The sequence below is a fragment of the Acinonyx jubatus genome, chromosome C1 (assembly GCF_027475565.1).
Source record: "Acinonyx jubatus isolate Ajub_Pintada_27869175 chromosome C1, VMU_Ajub_asm_v1.0, whole genome shotgun sequence".
In the NCBI taxonomy this organism is placed as follows: domain Eukaryota; kingdom Metazoa; phylum Chordata; class Mammalia; order Carnivora; family Felidae; genus Acinonyx; species Acinonyx jubatus.
Genome location: NC_069381.1, coordinates 129,491,333 through 129,511,929, shown reverse-complemented (window position 1 = coordinate 129,511,929; position 20,597 = coordinate 129,491,333). Strand labels below are relative to the sequence as shown.

Sequence of the window (20,597 nt, the reverse complement as noted above, 5' to 3'; positions counted from 1 at the left end):
TTGAAGGCTTTGTAATGTCCATATTTATCTCTGAGTATAAATTTATAATCACTGTATGAATATACATTTTACCCTCTCATGTAGAACTACTGTGTATTTAGGGTTTAATGGTGAAGGCAACTATATTTTTCTTGAATTACCTTTGACACGGCTTTTGACATGTATTCAATTTTAGTCAGCTCTTAGAGTCCATAGAACTGAAATCTTAGTGTAAAATGGCAAAAGGAAGAAGCAATGAAGAACTTTGTTTGTGGGAATTACTTGTGTTCCACTTGCAGAATAGTTTATAGTGTAGTTATTGGGTCAGATGATATGGATTCAAGTCCTGGGCCCAGAGTTTAAGAGCTGTGGGCTTTGAGACAAGTAATGTATTATAACCTTAGTTGTAGTATTCTCAGCTATTCAATATACTTTTCTTGTTGAGTTGGTAGGAGGTTTCCATGAATCAGGCTTAACCTTAAACCTAACACAGAGAAAACACTCAATAAGTATAAGCTGTTATGAGTGTCTTCAAACCAAGACATAAAAATCAACTTGGAATCTGAAAATACTAATACAAATTTTAAAAGATGGCCCATAATATTTACTTAAAAATCTCTTCACATACACAATTTTTACTGTACCAATTATAATGAAATAAAAAGTATTCATGTTTTAAAAAATAAAGTGCAATCCTAGTTGAAATGATAGACCTATTTGTTACTTCTAGTCAATGAACCTAGTCAAGAAATCAAATTATTGACCTGTAATCAATATATCTTATTACCAGACACATTTTATTTTGTATAAGATTCTCAATAATCTTTCAAAGATAAGTTACTTGTTACTACCTACTGTTGAGTTTATCAGTATATATGCCACTCTTCTAGCTTTATAGGTAAGAATAAGCACCGAAGCTGCAAAAAAAGGTAAATTATCCAGAATGTATACAGGATAAAGAATTCATCATGGCAGTTCTAAGATCTGGGTTAATGTGTTACTGCAGTCATCTAGCAGTCCTTCAAATCTTCACTTTATTTTGTCATAGATCTAAAAAATTATGTGGAATTCTTTGTCAGGAAAAAAAAGAGGTCAAATCTGTGTCATCTCGGGATGCCTGGGTGGCTCAGTTGGTTAAGCATCTGTCTCTTGATTTCAGCTTTAGGTCATGATCTCATGATTCCTGGGATTGAGCCCTGTGTTGGGCTTTGCACTGACAGTGCAGAGCCTGCTTGGGATCCTCTCTCTCCCTTTCTCTCTACCCCTTCCCTGCATATTCTCTCTCTCTCTCTCTCTCTCTCTCTCTCTCTCTCTCTCTCTCTCATACACGTGCAAAATAAATAAGCTTTAAAAAATCCATGTGCCCTTTTTCAAGGAGAAGAAATAGCAAGAGTTACCACAGAAAGCCTTGTGCCTGATGTCAGTGCCCTTACTCAACAATGGATAGTCTTCCTGAGCTGTCTTACCACTCATGACCTTCTTGCTCCACTTCAGCTATCCCATCTCCCTGAAGTCCCTTGGATACTTCAGGCCTGCTTATTTCTCCAAGCATGTTTCTTCCTGGAATGCTCTTTCTCCCAGATAATGACATGACTCAGTCATTTTCTTTTTGTTAGTCTTCATGGTCACTCTCTTAATACAGCATTAACACTCTTATTTGAAATTCCTCCTTCACACATGTTCTCTATTTCCTTCCCTTCCTTATTTCTCACTATAGCACTTCTTACTCTCCAATAAAGTATTTTTATATTCTTTTATTATATGTCCTGAATCCCCAGTCGGCCATTAGCACATGAACTCAATGAGGAAAGGGATTTATGTCTTTTCCATTTATTCGTATAAACCCTATAACTCAGAACATGACAGGCATTAATGCATGTTTGTTGAGTAAATGACTACATAAATGCTTTCTTAAGTTAGATTTTCCAAGAATTAGAAACAGCACCCATAAATATTTGATTACAAGTGGTTTATTTGGGAGAGGATTCCAGAAACCACTAGTAGGTGGGTAGGGAAGTTACCAAGGTAGGGAGGAAAAATAGAAGTACATTATTGAGCAGGTTACTGCAGGAATGGGATCCATTATACCAGGAAATTCTATGAGGTAGTATAGAATACTTAGAGTAACCCCCCAACAAAGGGGAGAGTTGGGATATTTATTCACCAGCTAATAGCAGTCATTTGTTAATGTCTCTCTTTAGGAAGAGAGGGACATTATTGCCCTGAAAAGCATTTCCAGAGTGGAGTCAGGCAGAGTCACAAGTACTTATATTTAGAAGTCATCGGCTTAGACATGGTGGATACCAAGGATGTAGAAGGGCCCTGATGTCATACAGTTCAAATCCATAAACCAGAAAAGACTTCATCACTTAGGGGTTCAAGAATCTAAGGACATCACTATAATTAAGGGACCCTGAACGGCACAGTGTGTTGTTTCTCAATTTGTAATAAATCCCTTGTATTCAGTTGATACCAGATTTAAATATGCATTAAAATCATTTGAAAGAAAATACATTGATAAAAGGGAATCTTGAAGACAAGTATGTGAAGGACAAGAGGCCATATTACCATGTATATACATAATTAGATCATAGTCTAAGGCTCAACAAGTATTGATCACCATCATCTAGCACAACTGTTTCCTCTTCTTATTAGTCTCTTTCAGTATTTTTTTTATAGATGGTCATTTGGTCCTAAAAAATAAAGCCTATGTTATCATCCTGACTTTCTAAAATCTGCTCTTTTGAAATGATTTTGCACATGAAAATAAGAGACGATTTGACAATAGAGACTAAGTAGGTTAGCAGAAAGTGAGATCGGCCATCAGACAGTGGTGTTGCTAAAACATGCTTTTTCTTCATCTACCTTTTCCTTCATACTGGAAGCATTATTTCTCCTGATTATTGTAAACCATATAAACTATGGCTTCTCTAAGGTATTTGGGGTATGGTGGAGTAAATAAAACTATCCTAGATGTAAACTTAATATTTTTCTTAATCTATGATGAAAAACAAAGGAATAATTAAATGCTTTACCTGTTTTTGAATAGAATTTAAAATGATTCAGTGTAAAAAGAGGTCTAAGAGAAAAAATTATACTACTTAATACTAACCATACTAAAAAAACTAACAGTACTAGAAAATTAAAAATATTTCCATTTTAGTGCAATTCTCCATGAATTTATACACAAAAATGAATATATTATAATGAGATCAAAATCCTAAAAAAAAACCTGAGTGCATACTAAGTGATGAAGTGATGTGTGTTTGTGCATATAAAAAAATGTATGCATATATACATACACATGTATGTATATATACATACATATATTCGCATATATTTACATACATGGATGTATCTTGACCTTAACTTTTCAAAGTATTAAGACACTAAATTTTAGATCAAATCTAAACCTCTAAATAGGAGTATTAAAAAGAAGAAAAATAGTATTTGAATGGTTTGTTACTCAATTTTATTAACACATTTTTGACTCTGACATTCTTGGCTGAGTTCATTATGCACTTTACAAAGCATATTGGTTAGATAAATGATTTAGAGCAGTTGCTCAAAACCAAAGAAATTTCTTTTTAAAAAGCTATCTCTGGGGCACCTGGGTGGCTCAGTTGGTTAAGTGTCTGACTTTGGCTCAGGCCTTAACCTCACAGCCCGTGAGTTCAAGCCCTGCATCAGGTTCTATGCTGACATCTCAGAGCTTGGATCCTGCTTCAGATTCTGTGTCTCCCTCTCTCTTTGCTTCTCCTCCACCCATGCTCTGTCTCTCTCTGTCTGAAAAATAAAGCAGAATATTAAAAAAGCTTACTCTGCTCCTAATGTTCCCCCATACACAATACTACAACAAAGATACTCCATTCATTATAATTAGTAGTTAGAAATATTTTTTTCAGAGATTAGCCTAGGAACAAAATAATAAGAATATAGGAAAAATTTTCGTCAGTTTTGGTACCAATTCCTACAAGATTTCAAATGGACACACAGTTTAATATTCAATGACAAACGTAACTATACATAAATCCTGATGCTTAGGGGGATCTGCCCTACAGCTAGCATTCACTTATACTCTCTCTCTTTTCTAGGTGTGGCACTTGTGTGCATGCACATGTTGTATATATAGTCTTAGAGATAATTAGCAGTATCCTTTGTATGCATTTATAACTGGTATCTACATACTGATTGAAGGGTTATGTGTGCGTGTGTGTGTGTGCACACGTGCATATATCATTTTTTACTTGGTTTTAGGAGATGAATATCTCTCACCCCACCGCAGACATTTATTTAATATATATATAATTGTATGTTTGTAAGTAAATGAAATTTTCTGTCAATTGCCCTCTTTCTTCACCTCCCACCTGAGTTTTATAATCCCAAAGAAAGGTTTGGTAACTATTTTACATTAAAAAGTAGTCTGGTTCTTTATGTTCATAATTACTGATTGATATAATCACAAAAACTCTAAGTGTGAATGATAAATTTATAAATACACCTTATGTGAGAAATACTTTCAAGAATATCAAGCAGAAAGAATCTTTCACTTTGTTAAGTAACTAACAAATGTGGCACATTCGATCTAAGAATGTTAGTGCCTGTACGAGGAACCTGAGAATGTATGCCAAGGACAAGATAAGACATAAAGACTATGAAATATGAAATGAGGTGAATGTCACTGAAGAAGACTCTATTGAAAGATATATGCATATACTTAACTGTAGAAGAAAGAATTTTTATTGTGAACATTATCTTCCTTATTCAAATTGGAAAAAAAAATATATCAAGACCTTAAATACCAAACTCTAGAGAACTCTAGCTAAACTAAGGCACATCCACAAGATAAATATTATACAGCCAAAGAAATGGCATTTGTAAGAATTTTTAATGACTTAGGGAAATTATTTGTATGCAATTCTTAGTAAAATATATACTGCACAATATGTAATTTATTTATTTTCTTAGAGAAACATAATGAAGGTTATGATATGTGGCTGTGAGTTGTTTCTACTTTCCTGTATTACATAGTTTCACACTTCCATAAAGAGTACTGTATGTGTCACTTATATAATTAAAAAAATACTATTTTCTAGGAAGAATATTACAAGCAAAAATGTTTTATAGATATGATAATTAAACATATATGCAGATAGTAAAATTAAAGTACACATTTGATTAAAAGACTCCAGGCGTCTTGTAACCTTTCAAATTTTAAGATTAGGAATGTGATTCCCCACAAAATTTGAGGGTCTTATATGATTAATACTTACATGTGACCTTGAGCAAGTTACCAATACTTGATCTTTGTGTATAAAATAAGTAGGATGTGGGGCCCCTGGGTGCTCAGTGGGTTGAGCATTTGACTTTGGCTCAGGTCATGAACTCATAGTTGGTGAGTTCGAACTCAGCATCAGGCTCGCTGCTGTCAGTGTAGAGCCCACTTTGGATCTTCTGTCCTGCCCTCTCTCTGTCCCTTCCCCACTTGCACACTCTCTCTCTCAAAAATAAATAAATCTGTAAATAAATAATAAATACATACATACATACATACATAAATAAACAAGATTCCTCACAATGTTATAGTAAAATCATTTAATATTATTCACTTAAAATAATAAGATTATAAATGTAAATACCTAAAGCAGTGCCTGCAATATAGCAGTCTTTTAAATAAATATCACTTTTCTGGACACCTGGGTGGCTCAGTTGGTTAGGTGTCCGTCTTCAGCTCAGGTCATGATCTTGCAGTTTGTGAGTTCAAGCCCCATGTTGGGCTCTGTGTTGACAGCTTGGAGCCTGGAGCCTTCTTCAGATTCTGTGTGTCTCTCTCTGCTCCTCCCCTACTCACATTCTGTCTCTCTCTCTCTCTCTCTCTCTCTCTCTCAAAAATAAATTTAACATTAAAAATAATTAAAAAAAATAAATATCACTTTCTTCCTCCTAAATTCACATAACTTGTTGAAGATAAAGTTGGTATTGAAATCCACATCTTCTAAGTTTTTATTTACTATTTGCTAATTTTTACTATTTTTTTCTATTTATTTACTATTATTGTTATTTAAGTAACTAGTTACTGAATAATTACTACTACTGCTTAATTATCACTACTTACTATTTATTAAGCCAGGTGTTCCGTACTATGTATTTCATTTTAATTCTTAGCCTTTGGGAAACTGAAGCACAAAGAAGACACATAATTAGTTTAGGGGCACCTGGGTGGCTCAGTCGGTTAAGCATCGACTTTGGCTCAGGTCATGATCTCATGGTTCATGGGTTCGAGCCCCACTTTGGGCTCTGTGCTGACAGCTCAGAGCCTGGATCCTGCTTCGGATTCTGTGTCTCCCTCTCTCTCCTCATCCCCTGATCGTTCTTTCTCTTTCTCAAAAATAAGCAATAAAAAAATTTAAAAAAATAATAACTTTAAATTGTACATGAGTAGTAAAAAATTAAAAAAAATAATAATTACTTTAAATTGTACATGAGTAGGAGACAGAATTAGGATTTAAATCAAATTCTGACTTTAGTGCTCGGGTTCTTTTCACTATGCCTCACTATCGCCCCCCAAATCAGAGTTTGATATTATTCATCCAAAAATGTAAAGTGATTTGAGCAATTGTCTGATGACTCTGATTTAACAGGGTTAGGCCAACTACAGGAATATAATCAACTGTATATTTACAAATATTTTGGTAGACTCCCTTTTTAGTTGCCCTGAATTGCTTTTAAAGTAAAACATAGAATCAATACTTAGAAAAAAGATAGGAAAAGGCTTTTTTGATTTTGTAAGCTGGGTGAGGAAACATAAGTGGAATTGCTACAACATGACTATCAGAATCTGTAATGGGGATTCAAGAATGACTCTGAAGCACATTGCCCTACCTGTACCTTCGTATTTTAGAGGTTTGGGTTCCTCTTCCTCTCTGGTTCACAAACGCAAATTTGTTTATACAATATTACCATGCAAGCTGTCAAGACAACAGGCTGTTGAGAAGAGAATGATAAATGGGACAGAAGGGGTTTGGCAGGTGATGTGCAGTATGTTGGCAAAGATGGAATAAAGCTGTCTCCCCCCAGTTCACAACCATAAAGTCACAATACAAATTTCTAAATAAGAAAAAAAAATCATAAATTCTTGTCAAGTGTAATAGATGGCATTACAGGATGTAATATGACACTTTCTAAAACTGCATAATGTGAATTCACAAAACTTTACACTGAAAATTACATTGCATTGACATATAACTTTAGAAATGTCATTATTGGAGCTTCCAGAGAGCTAGCTTATAATAGATTCACCTCTTTATAAAGAAAATATGTCATCGGCAGTTTGTTTTACTTTATCAGCCTTTCTCTTCTCTACCTAGAAGAATAATATAAAAGTTGAAAGAATAAATAAAAATTCAAAAGTGAAGCAGAACTAGTAGGATCCCCCTGGAACAAGCTGCAGCTGGCATTGTTAAGTCTGAGCTGCTGGTGCATCCACATATTCTTTCCACTTCCCCTAGAAGAACAGGCTGCGCATGTAAGTGTTTGTGGAGGAATATTACCCTGATTGATGAGAAGTAACATGAAATTAATTCTCAGATCCACCAAACACTGCACAATGCAAAGCAAGCTGCGGCTTAGAGGCTGTAATAGCATATGTCCCGTAGAGAATATGCTCAAAAAATGCAACCCTCACTTTGTAGTGTTTGTACCGTCTCCCATCTTCATGGAAGCCTGGATTTGCAAATTACTTTTAAATAAAGACTAATTCTGAGGCTTCTTATGGGAACAGATCGCATTTCCCAGGTAATTATAAACCAATGAAATAGCCTGGGAATGATGTAAGTCAGCACACACAGATAAGAACATTAACATGAAGAGTCCCTAATATTTTTTTTTTTATTTTTGAGAGAGAGAGACACACACAGAACTTAAGTGGGTTCCAGGCTCCGTTGCTATCAGCACAGAGCCCGACGCAGGACTTGAACTCATGAACTATGAGATCATGACTTGAGCTGAATTCAGACACTTAACCAACTGAGTCACCCAAGCGCCTCCAAGGAGTCCCTAATATTTTTAAGCAATAAAATAGTATAATGTTTGCCTTAGGCAGGACTCTCGTCCAATGCAAACCAGTGGCAAAAGAAAATTTCTGCCTTGATTCCAGGGAGTAGATGGAGTTAACCTCAGGAACAATTTTGATACAGGTATTTACAAAGAGCACTATCATCTTTTCTCCACTTCTAAGTTGCTTCATACTTTATTGGTGCCTTCTGAGAATGTTGTTTTTATTGTGGTTTTTAAAATGACCCATGGCAAAAAAAAAAAAAAAAGCAAACCATAAGAGGCTCTTTTTTTTTTTTAATGTTTATTTATTTTGAGAGACAGGGAAAGAGAGTAGGGAGGGGCAGAGAGAGAGAATCTCAGGCAAGCTCCATGCTGTCAGCACAGAGTCTGATGCAAGGCTCAACCCTATGAACCATGAGATCATGACTCAGGCCGAAATCAAGAGTCAGGCACTTAACTGACTGAGCCACCCAGGCACCCCAAGAGACTCTTAACTATAGAGAACAAACTGAGGGTTGCAGGAGGGAAGGTGAATAGGAGGATGGGCTAAATAGGTGATGGAGATTAAGGAGGGCACTTGTTAGGATGAGCACTGGGTATTATATGTAAGTGATGAAACACTAAATTCTGCTCCTGAAACCAATAGTACACTATGTTAACTAACTAGAATTTAAATAAAAACTTGAAACAAACAAAAATAAATAAAAATAAACAGTGAAATAAAATGATCCATGGAAATTTAAGGAATAATACTTACAATCTCAAAAGGAAAGAAATAGTCCCTCTTTCAGTAACCATGGAAATTACCTCCAGTGGCTTTAATTGGCTTTGTTAGGTTTTTTAACGGAGACTCCTAAATTGGCTACCCCTATAACCAGTTTTTATTTACCTCTTAGAAACAGAACCCCTAAATCTCAGGTTGACGCATTGCTATTCAGAATAAGTCATCACATTTCCCATCTCCCTTTATAGGGAGCTTTCATCATGTGACTAAGTTCAGACTATTGAAATTTAAGTAGAGGTGTTATATGAGACTTCCAGAAAGACCACGTTAGGTTCTTTTTTGTTTTTGTTTTTGTTTTTGTTTTCTCAAAATAGAAGGGCTTCTTCTTTTGCTTTCTTGGTCTTTCTATTTCAGACCTGCAAGGCGATAGCTAGCCATTAGTTAAGAATAGATTGATAAAAATCTGTGTTCCTGAGGATATTGTCTAGCCACTTATTATCCTTGCACTGCTCTCCTCCTTACATTTAATACTAAAGATGAAAAATCATCTATCAGGTATAAACTGTGAAATATTTTCTTTCTTTTTCTTTCTTTCTTTCTTTTTTTCTTTTTTTAAACACGGGTGGTGCCTGGGTGGCTTAGTTGGTTAACTGACTTCGGCTCAGGTCATGATCTCAATGTTTGTAAATCCCAGCCTGGCGTTGGGCTCTGTGCTGACAGCTCAGAGCCTGGAGCCTGCTTCAGATACTGTGTCCTCCCTCTCTGTCCTTCCCTCTCTTTCTCTCTCTCTTCCTCTCTCTCTCTCTCTCTCTCTCACTCACTCACTCACTCAAAAATAAATAAACATTAAACATGAATAACATGACCATTGTAAACTAATTGTGGTCCAGGGGAAGATGCCTTTCTGGGTCATGTGGTCCTCTCCTGTGACAGAAGAGGCAGGAACAGTAATTTCAAAAAGACCAAAAAAACTCAGCCACTAATAATGGTATATATCTAATATTTACTATATTCATGTCACCAAAAAGTATGTGTCAGTAGATGCTACCTGCTATAGAAAATAAGGAAAAGAATATGTTCCCTTATCACTGTTGAGGAACTCATAATGTCAAGGAGGTTTAGAACTTTTGTAAAGCAGCATTTATAGGTGATTCATTTCCATATGATACTAACAGAAACATTAAGGAGAATTTAGACTGGGAGATCAGAATTATACAAAGCTGATTTAAAAAAAATGGAAAGAATGACATAAAGAAGTTATGCTCTGATAGCTAACAGATCGTCATCCTGCCCCCAATGGAGAACAAGGATTTCTACAAGAGAAGGTACTCCAATTCTGGTGTCATACTTCTGACTCTATGACGTTATAATCTGGAATAAAAGAAACAAGCAGCTACCATGACTGAGGTTACAGTTTACTGTTCTCACAGTTCTTTTGCTTCAGTGTTTCTATGACTATATTTACTGGAGTTTTTGTTTTTTTGTTGTTCTTTTTGGTAACAAAAGTTGTTGCATGTTAGTTATCTGTTTGTAATCATGTTTCCTAAACTAGACGATGGAAAGGGGTGATTACGAACAAAAAACATTAGCAAGGACAACAAGCCCCCCACATCCCTGGTTTTTGTTTTTTGTTTTTTGTTTTGTTTTGTTTTGTTTTTGTAGAGATGAATTGCCAGCATTTCTTAAATCACAAGCTAAAATCTTCTTACTAAATTTTCTCTAAAATTAATTTATGTATTATATTTTCAAATTCTATACCTCAAGATATAAATTTTCCCAAGCCATTTTTTTCCTAATCAGCAGTTGAATAAAACACATGACAAATTTACAAGTGATATTTTATTTTCTAAAGCAATAATACAACATTACTAGTGTAACAGTGTACAATTTCAATTTTCTAGATATCTATTGCTTCATTAAAATACTATTTTTTAGGATATTTAATATATAATATATACATGCGATAGGCATCATGTCACATATTCACTGAGGATCTTAACATTTTCCCCAATAATATAATGTGTTATTTTGTTCTCTGCTGCAGAGCTAACCAGAAAAAATGAAATGTGTTATATATGAAAGGCCAACATATAACATATTATCACTACTGAATATTACTGGAAACATTTTAGTGGGATACATTTTTTGGGGATGTTCTCAAGAGGAAAAAAAAAGTGATACAAGTAGGCTGAAGCATTATTTAACTCTGGGATTAAAATAAAACCTTTGGCACCTCCAAAAAGGATGAAATTTTAGACACAGTCGTTTATATTCTATATTCTCAATTATGTATACTATAGTTGGGATCTATAATAAAATACTAGGTCATTTGTATTTTTTGAATGCCATCTAAAATTTTCAAAAGGTATGCTTTTTAAGGGTGGGCAAAACTAACTGTATCTTTGGGTCAGAAAGATATCAGATGATAACAAAGTGCACTTTAAGGAAATCCAGTACTCTCATTAGGACTGAAATCACCCGAAAAATGAAGACAGATAATTGCAAACTGATACTACAAATATCTAGCACAGGACAGAATGAGGGCATGATAGCCTCAAATGCCAAATAAAGAAATCTCTGGAGATACATGTATGTGATATAAATACAGACGTACACATATACACATACTACTGCCTATAATTAGTATGGAACATTTAAATCTCGATGCCCCAAATAAGTAGTGTTTTGTTTTGTTTTGTTTTTTTGTTTTGTTTTGTTTTAAACAAGAATTATCTTTCAGACTGCCCTTCTGTTCTGAATACACCTGAGCATTCAGGGAGTAAAATAATTCTTTACCATACTATAATCATTTGGACTTTTCAAATGCCTAGCAATTCTAATAATAAAGTCATTTTTAATTAAAATAAAATAAAGTGCTCAGATCTGAAATGTTCAGTTTGATGAGTTTTGGCAATTTTATGCAGCATGTTTGTTACATTAAATTCCCCTAGAAAGTACTCTTGCTCACCTTTTAGCCAACTCCCCTCGCATTTCTCTCTACGACCACTAACTCCTCTCTATCACCACAGATTATTTTTACTTGTATTTGGGTGTGTTATAAATAGGTGCATATACTATTTACACTTTTGCTTGTGAATTTTTCATTTGCATGACGTTTTAAAAAGATTTCTTAGTTATGTCTTAGTAATTCATTATTTTTTTATACCTAAGTAGTTTTCACTTGAATGGATATATTCTCACTTGGGTTATTTTAGAAGTTGATTCTTATAAATAAGGCTGCTATAACCATTCTTGTACAAATTTATTTTGTTAACATTTGTTTTCATTTTCCATGAACACTTAGATATAAAATGGCTGAGTTATAGGGTAAATACATGTTTGCCCTTTTAAGAACTAGAATAGACAGTTTCAAGTTCTCTATAGTGTCATGAAAATTTAGTGTGGCTTCTTTGATTTGAGCAATTTCGTTAGGTGTATAGTGGTATCTCATTGTGGTTTGAATTTGGATCACCTTCATGATCAATGGTTTTAAGAACCTTTATTTGCCATTCAAATATATTTTTATTTTATAAAGTATCTTTTCAAGTCTTTTGTCTGCTAATGTGTAAGATATATAGAAAATTTTATATATTCTGGATCTAAGTAATTTCCCAGATATATATGGTGCAGATGTTTCTTAATATGTTGCTTGCCGATTCATTTTCTTAATGATACTTTTTAAAGAATAAAACATTTTAATTTTGTTGAAGCCCAATTTACTAATTTTGTATTAATTATTAATGCTATTTGTGCTCTGTCCAAGAAATATTTGCCTACTCCAAGATTATTAAAATATTTTTCCATATTCATTATGTTTATCACCATCTCAGATTTTTTAAGTTTATCCATTTTTGAGGGAAGGAAGGGCAGACAGAGAGAAGAGAGAGAGAGAGAGAGAGAGAGAGAGAGAGAGAGAAAACCAAGCAGGTTCTGTGCTGTCAGCATGGAGCCCAATGAGAGACTCAACCCATGAACCATGAACCATGAGATCATTACCTGAGCCGAAATCAAGAGTTGTATGTTTAAATGACTGAACCCCATCTCAAATTAATTTTTTGTATGAAATATTAGGTTGAGATTTATGTTTTCCTTATGGATAGCCATTGTTTCAGCAATATTTGCTAAAAAGGACTTTCTTTAGCTCATTAAATTGATTTTGTGCCTTTGTTGAAAATGAGTTGACCATATATATTTGTTTATATTTCTGGTTTCATTTTGTTTAACACTACATTTTCTCAATTATCATAGCTTTATAGCAATCTTTGAGATCAGGTACTGTAAATTCTCCACAATTTTTTTCTTCTTTTTCATTATTGATTGATTATTCTAGATCCTTTAGATTTCAGTATATTTTAGGATAATCAGTTTCTTCAAATATAACTTGCTGGAATTTTGATGGGGGTTCCATTAAATCTTTATACTAATTTCAAGAAAATTTTAACAATTTGAGTTTTCTAATCCATGAACATGATATATTGTTGCATTTTCTTAGGTGTGAATTCATTTTTTCTCAGTAGTGTTTTACAGTTTTCAGTATGAAGGTATTATACAAATTTCACTAGTTTTATTCCTAGATATTCATTATTTTATTGATGCCCTTGTAAAAGTTTTCTTTTTTTAGTTTCATTTTTGGTTATTGCTAACATAGAGAAATATAACCAAATATATATATATATATATATGTATATATATATATATATATATATATATATATATATATATATATAGTCATTGTATTTATATCCTTTCTAAATTCACATATTACTTTCAGTAGTTTTTACATTCCTTTGGATTTCTTTTGGTATAATGAGAAAACTAAATTTCTCTTCCACTCCTGTATCCCAGCCCTCTTCTCCAGTTCTTGCTCACAAAGATATTATTACTATTATTTTCAGAAATAGCCCATGCATATGTAAGTGGCAATAGGATTGCAGTAGATACTACATAGTTTTACATTTTGGTAGTCCCTCCAGGAGGATCAAATGTGTAGTAGTATCTGTAATTCATGTGGGAACATAGTAAATAAAAAAAAAAAAACCAAAAAAGTTTTCAAATCCTCCATTTCTTTTCTCCATTCTTATAAAAAAAAAGTACATTGTTCCAATGCTATTTAATAATTTGAATAAACAAAAACTTTTATATAGTGTGATCATTTTATATTAATTACTCTAAAGTATTATAATGTGGAATTCTATATGTTCTATTCTACAGTTAGATTTTTGGGCCAGATTTTCAATCTTGCCTAGTCATTGGAATCAGCTGGCTAGCTTTAATAAAAATACTGATGTCTGGGATCTACCCAGATTTTATTGATGTGGGATATTGACTGGGCAAAGGAATTTTTTTTAATTCCCCAGGTGATATTAATGTGTAGCTAATTTGATAACTGCTATTTTACCTTGCTAATACATTTTCCTATTAAAATATATTTATATTATATTTATATATTATATATAATATAAATATATTTATATTTAATCTCCTCAAGGGAGACTTTAAATGAAGAACAAAGTCTATATGGTCTGTATAGTTTGTATTTCTTACTTTTATAGGCAGTGTCATTTGGAATGCATATGGAATACATAATAATTTGGAAACATAACGTTTGAATAGCCTTGCATAAGGCAATTAACCTTTCAGTGTTACTGTTTCTGTATGCCCTAACTGAAATCTTAGCAATCAACTGTAACTTGTTTTTGTTAAGAAATAAAGTAAGTGCAGATCTCTTTCAAACACAAAATATGATACAAATATTTAAACATAGAAAACAAATGTACAAATGGGATTTAGGAGGAAAAAAACAAACAAACTCCAAAACACTTATTGTATTGATACTCAGTATCAAATGTGAACCTTGCATAGCCATGGGGAATTGCTTGGGGCCAATGTTGTAATTCTAGGTCACATAGTCTATTTGTTTGATCCAGTCTGATCTTTCTTACTTTCTTATATTCTAAAATTTTAAAACAATATTTTAAAATAATGCAAACAACATATAGAGAGGAATTAATAAACCTAATCTTAGATAAGCATAGAGTAGTGGCTTCAGAAAACTTTGTTTTAATTGCTAAAATGAAACAAGCATATACATAGTTCAGTACTGAACCCCTATTTTGAGTGGTCATTATTGAAATTCCAATCATCCTAACACATTTCTTGACTGAGTGACATGTGAAAAATCTGTGTTAGACTTCTGCATATTTTAAGCCAATTTTATTATTTTTTTCTCTTATTTACTTAATTTTATTTTTTAAATATAATTTATTGTCAAGTCAGCTAACATACAGTGTATATAGTGCTCTTGGTTTTGGAAGTAGATTCCCATGGTTCATCACTCACATACAACACCCAGTGATCATCCCAACAAGTGCCCTCCTCAGTGCCCATCACCCTTTTTCCCCTCCCCCCACATCAACCTTCAATTGTTCTCTGTACTAAGAGTCTCTTATGGTTTGCCTCCCTCTCTGTTTGAAACTATTTTTTCTCCTCCTTTCCCCCATGGTCTTTTGTTAAGTTTCTCAAATTCCACATATGAGTGAAAACATGATATCTGTCTTTCTCTGACTGACTTATTTCATTTAGCATAATACCCTCTAGTTCCATCTGCCTCCAAAGTCAAGGGAAATAAAGGTAGAAATGAACTATTGGGACTTCATCAAGATAAAAAGCCCCTGCACAGCAAAGGAAACAATCAACAATACTAAAAGGCAACTTATAGATTTTAAGCCAATTTTAAACTCTAATTTAACGTGTAACACAAGTGAAAAGGATATACCACAAAACACAGCACTCAACACAGTGACACAAGTTAGGTACTGACTAATCATTAACAGGCAGGTAGGCTGGAGGAAGAAAGGGAGGGAAGGAGGAAGGGAATTACAGGCTCGTTATATGTATTTATATATAAGGACTATCTATCTGTAGAAAATTTTGAAAAGTTTGAAAAATTTGAAGTCTATCATGAGAATTTCTACATAAATGTATATTTTTCTGTAGTGAGATCTGGATATAAATTTTTCCATTGTCATTTAATATCTTTGTAATATTGGAGAAATTGCTTAAACTCCTTGAAACTTATTTTTCTCATTATTTTAAGTGCATATAATAATACTTCTTAGGGATGTTATGAAGGCTGAATATGATCATGTTTTAGGAAAATGCTTAGTCAAGAGGTAGGTTGGATCCTTAATAGATGTTCATTATTTAATTTTCCAATTATATCTAAATCACTTTTGCTTTCATAATTTTGTTTGAATTTTACAAGACATATTTTAAAGCAAACACCACCAAATTGCTTATCTTCTCCTTTAGTTAATCTATGTTATTAGTCTGAGTTGTTAAACTCACTGTCCATCTCTAATACACCTGAGAGTAAGGAGTCAAGATAGGGAATGTGTCCTAATTTACACATGAGCATTTACAATTTTATTATTGTTGTATTATTGAATTCCTTCCATCTTTAGCTTTCAGACCCTTGGTAATCAGGGTGTTTCATAGACCAAGGACAGTGTTATCACTAGAGAGCTTCTTAGAAATCCAGATCTACATAATCACAATCTCCATTTTAGCAAAATTCCGAAGTAATTTATATGTGTGTGCATTAAAGTTTCAGCAGCACTGCTTTAGACTGTATACAGTTAGCTATTACTCTTGTGAAAATTTAAGAATATATGACCTAAGATTTAGATATATTCTTATTGCATGCATTCTGATTCTGGCTCAATTCTGGACACAGGTTTCTCGTAAAGAGCACTGAAGCAGGAGTAAACACACACACACACACACACACACACACACACACACACACATTGACTGTGCCATTTAATGGTAGTAAAACTTCATCAGGCTTCTAGACTCTAAGTCTCTGTTTTGTCATTTGTAAAGTGAAAGGCTAGTTAATACCTGGCCTTGTACTCAGTGGGATTGTTTAGAAATCAAATGACATGATACCTCATTAATTTTCAAGGTCTGTACACTACAGGTTCTATTATAATCTATGAGTTTAGATCAGTTGATAGGTTGATTATGAGTAAGAAATTCTTAGGGAGGAAGACAAGATGACAACCTCAGAGTCTGACTAATAACCATTTATTTTTGCTGTCTTATGCAAGAAATAGAAGGTGGCTTAGGGAGGGAGTATCCTAAAGAGAATGGTAGTTCTTAATAGTTTTGATTTTTTTGATTGATTTGTGTTGACTTTGTTTGGGTGGGCCAATCAATTGCTTTATAATTGGCTAGTGATGAAAGCATGACTGATAACATAAAACAAGACAATAGGATGAATTTTATTTAGCACTTAACTTCAGTTTTTCCTAGAGATGCTTCTCAGTTAGTAACTGAATTAAGGTCTGAGGAAATGTCATACGCCCTGAATTTGGCATGGCAGTAAGGATATTGTGAGGGATATCTTCATGTAAGTCAGTGATGCAAACTCTGATTCTTTCTATTACAGACAAAAAGACTTGTGGACCTCATGAATTCCAGTGTAAAAACAACAACTGTATTCCAGATCACTGGCGGTGTGATAGCCAAAATGACTGCAGTGATAATTCAGATGAAGAAAACTGTAGTAAGTAGCTGTTGCTTGAGAACACTGTGAGCATGAAGCGTATTCAATAAGCAGGAGAGCAGTGTTTAGTTCAGTTAAGGTATGAATTTGAACCTATCTGTCCCGCAGCTCACATTTTTATAAATATATTCACATTTGGACAAGAATATTCGGACTAAATTGACCTGAATCTCAAATGGTGGAATTATTGAAATGTTCATACTGGAAGTTATTTTCTTGTAGTTATCAGAATTGGTATGAAAGTGTCATGAGGTTTAGTGCAACCCATTAGTATGCAACACAGTAAGCCATTGATGCAAGTTCATACAAAGAGCTGAATGATGTGGAGACAGTACAAAACATATCATTCTTTAACGGATGGTATTCATTTCATTTCAGTGTCAAATCCTTTTACACTACAAATTTACCCAAGAGTATCTTTCAGCAAAATATCATTTATTCTCTCTGGAGTAGAGAACACCATATGTATTCAGGATGCTTTTCTCTGAAAATGGAATAACACTATTATCATCATCTGCCTCCTGCATTTTTATGTAATAAATTTAAAAGACAATAATTGTCCAACAATTTTATTTTCTAAAAAGTGTGGCAGTATGTAAAATTGTGACAGCATGTTTATATTCTAACATTAATTTCTGAATATATTTCTTACCAGCATTTAAACAAAAAAAAGCAATATAATCATGCTTAAAATAAGATAATAATCAAATTCCATTTATTAAATATTCTGCTACTTCCAAAAAGGATTTGGTGAAAACAAGTGTCTACTCTTATTTATTTATTTATTTATCTAGGGAATGTTGTGGGGGGGGAGGGATATAGAGAGGGAAGAGGCAGAGGCAGAGAGAGGGAGAGAGAGAAAATCCCAAGCATGCTTTATGCAGTCAGTGTAGAGCTCAATGAGGGGCTCGATCCCATGAACTGTGAGATCATGACCTGAGCTGAAACCAAGAGTTGGATGCTTAACCAAGTGAGCCACCCTGGTGCCCCCAATAGTGTTTAATCTTATACATTAGACTAAGAACAATCATTTCCCAAGATACAGGAGATGAAATAGAAACTGTTACATTAAAGCATAGGAAGAGGTTATATAAATATATATAATTAGTAGAGTCATAGCCTTCATAAACCACTTGGATATTCAGTTTGCAAAATATCAACTTTTTAAAAATAACTTTTGAACTTTAATCTGACTCGTGTTTGAGGATCAGGTCCATTAACTGTGAAATCTCTGGATCGTTATGATTATGGAATACTCTGATTATGGGAATTTTTATTACTCCATCATATATGTGTCTCTCAACTGATCTTACTTAGAGTGTTCTAGATTCTTTTAATCAGTAACTCTGAAAAAACTTTATATAGCAGATTTTCAGATTCTTTCCAGTGATTAAAATAAAAACCTAATGAGGTAAGAATGGCAGGAATAGAAGAGTAAATGCAAAAAAGAAGCAATTACATATACACTCTCTATTTAATTCACTTCCATTCTAGAGCTTAAATATACATATAACTACTTAGCTTAGTTTGGGATACATTTAGTGTTAATTGTCCATAAGATGCCTGAGAAGAATAGCACAGTGACTGAAAGAGAGGGTAAGTGAGAAGGCCACATTAGAAACTTACATCTTTGAAAACCCTTTATTCAAGGAGTGGTTGAAATTATATAGAAGTTAAACTACGGCTATAACTGGAGAAGAATGAGAGGAGGAATGAAGGGTGGAGATAACCTGTTTCTGAGTCTGCTGGGGTTTCCAAAGTGGTTGGGTATGATTTTGCAAGAACTCAAGGAGAAAGAACACAGCTTCTCACTTGTCTCTGGGCAAACAGTGAGAAATCACTGTAGCCATCGCCACAGAACCCTTAGGAAAAGCAAGAGAGTGCCTGCAATATCAAGCATTGCAGTATAAAATACCCCATTATGGGTGGTCCACTTTTAGTCCCCATTCACTCTGGGCATGTGGCCTAAGATAACAATGTTGATGAATTTGCAGAGGCGAGAGGACACTGAACAAGAATGAAGCATATTATAGTTGTGACATGGAAGGATAGAGGGGATACACAGAACCACTATCAGAACTGATAACATATTAAACGTGTAAGAATGTGTGAGAGGAAGGCTCAAGGGATCAAGATAATTGAGTGGTGTTTGACAGTACCATCTGAATAGACCTGAAGAAATGAGAAAGTTTAAACATTGAAAATGTCAACAGTTCTACATGGGCAGAAGTGGAGCCTATGAAAAGAGAGAAAAGAATACAACATAACTACATAAAGCACCAAGAGGTTGGTCATATATAGGTCAGCAGTAGAACAATTACTGCTCCTGTGTAAAATGTTATCGAGATATTTCCCATTTTTTTAACTATCTATTGAAAGTTTTATAATTTTATTTAATTATTATAATTTTAGAAGTATATAATTACAATAAAACGTTATTATATATGCACATAAATTATTATTTATATATTATAATCAGGACTCTATATATATCACATTATATATGTATGTATATATATATATGAATATCTTTATGTTTATTTATTTTTGAGAGAGAGAGAATGCAAGCAGGGGAGGGACAGAGAGAGAGAGAGGGAGACACAGAATCTGAAACCAGCTCCAACCTCTGAGCTGTCTGCACAGAGCCCGACGTGGGGCTCGAATTCACAAATGGTGAGATTGTGACCTGAGCCAAAGTCAAACATTTAACCAACTGAGCCACCCAGGCGCCCCCAACACATATATATTTAATTTAAATATATATAAATGATAACAGTATACCCCAAAAGATAACAGTATAATGTTACCATATTGTCTAAATATCATTAGTCAATTGTATGCATTTTGATTCATATTCGAGCAATTATTGTTAGCAATTATTAAGTAGTGGAATATAGCAGAGATAGTAAATTAGCCTTAGTGTTAAAAACAACAGTAGCATTTTTTTTTTTTTATGTGACCACATTCTATCAACCAACACTCAAGTGCATTCCATTGATCCACTCATTCCCTTATCACATTTATCTGAGTTCCTATTTAAATGTCTGCAGACAGGGTAGGGAGTAGAGCTATTTCTCAGGGTTTAGCACAGGGCCTGACACATTTATAATATTAGCAGTGTATTTTTAAAATCGCTTTTGGATTTTTGTGTTTATGAATCTGATATAATGAGTTTACTTTTTAAATTGTGTGGTAAACACTCCAGGCATAGATATGGGAAGAGTTTACATCATAGTGAAGCAATTAACTACCAGCTATGTTTTCAATCTA

General features: G+C 33.7%; 1 protein-coding gene across 3 annotated transcripts in view; it reads left to right on the top strand.

Annotated features, from left to right (window-relative positions):
• Positions 1 to 20,597, top strand: part of LRP1B (LDL receptor related protein 1B) — a 1,862,224-nt gene that overhangs the window by 1,683,327 nt on the left and 158,300 nt on the right. For all 3 annotated transcript variants that reach the window (XM_053214983.1, XM_053214982.1, XM_053214984.1), the window contains exon 67: positions 17,211 to 17,327. In XM_053214983.1, the coding sequence (XP_053070958.1) occupies positions 17,211 to 17,327 (117 nt within the window). The remainder of the gene's footprint in view (positions 1 to 17,210; positions 17,328 to 20,597) is intronic.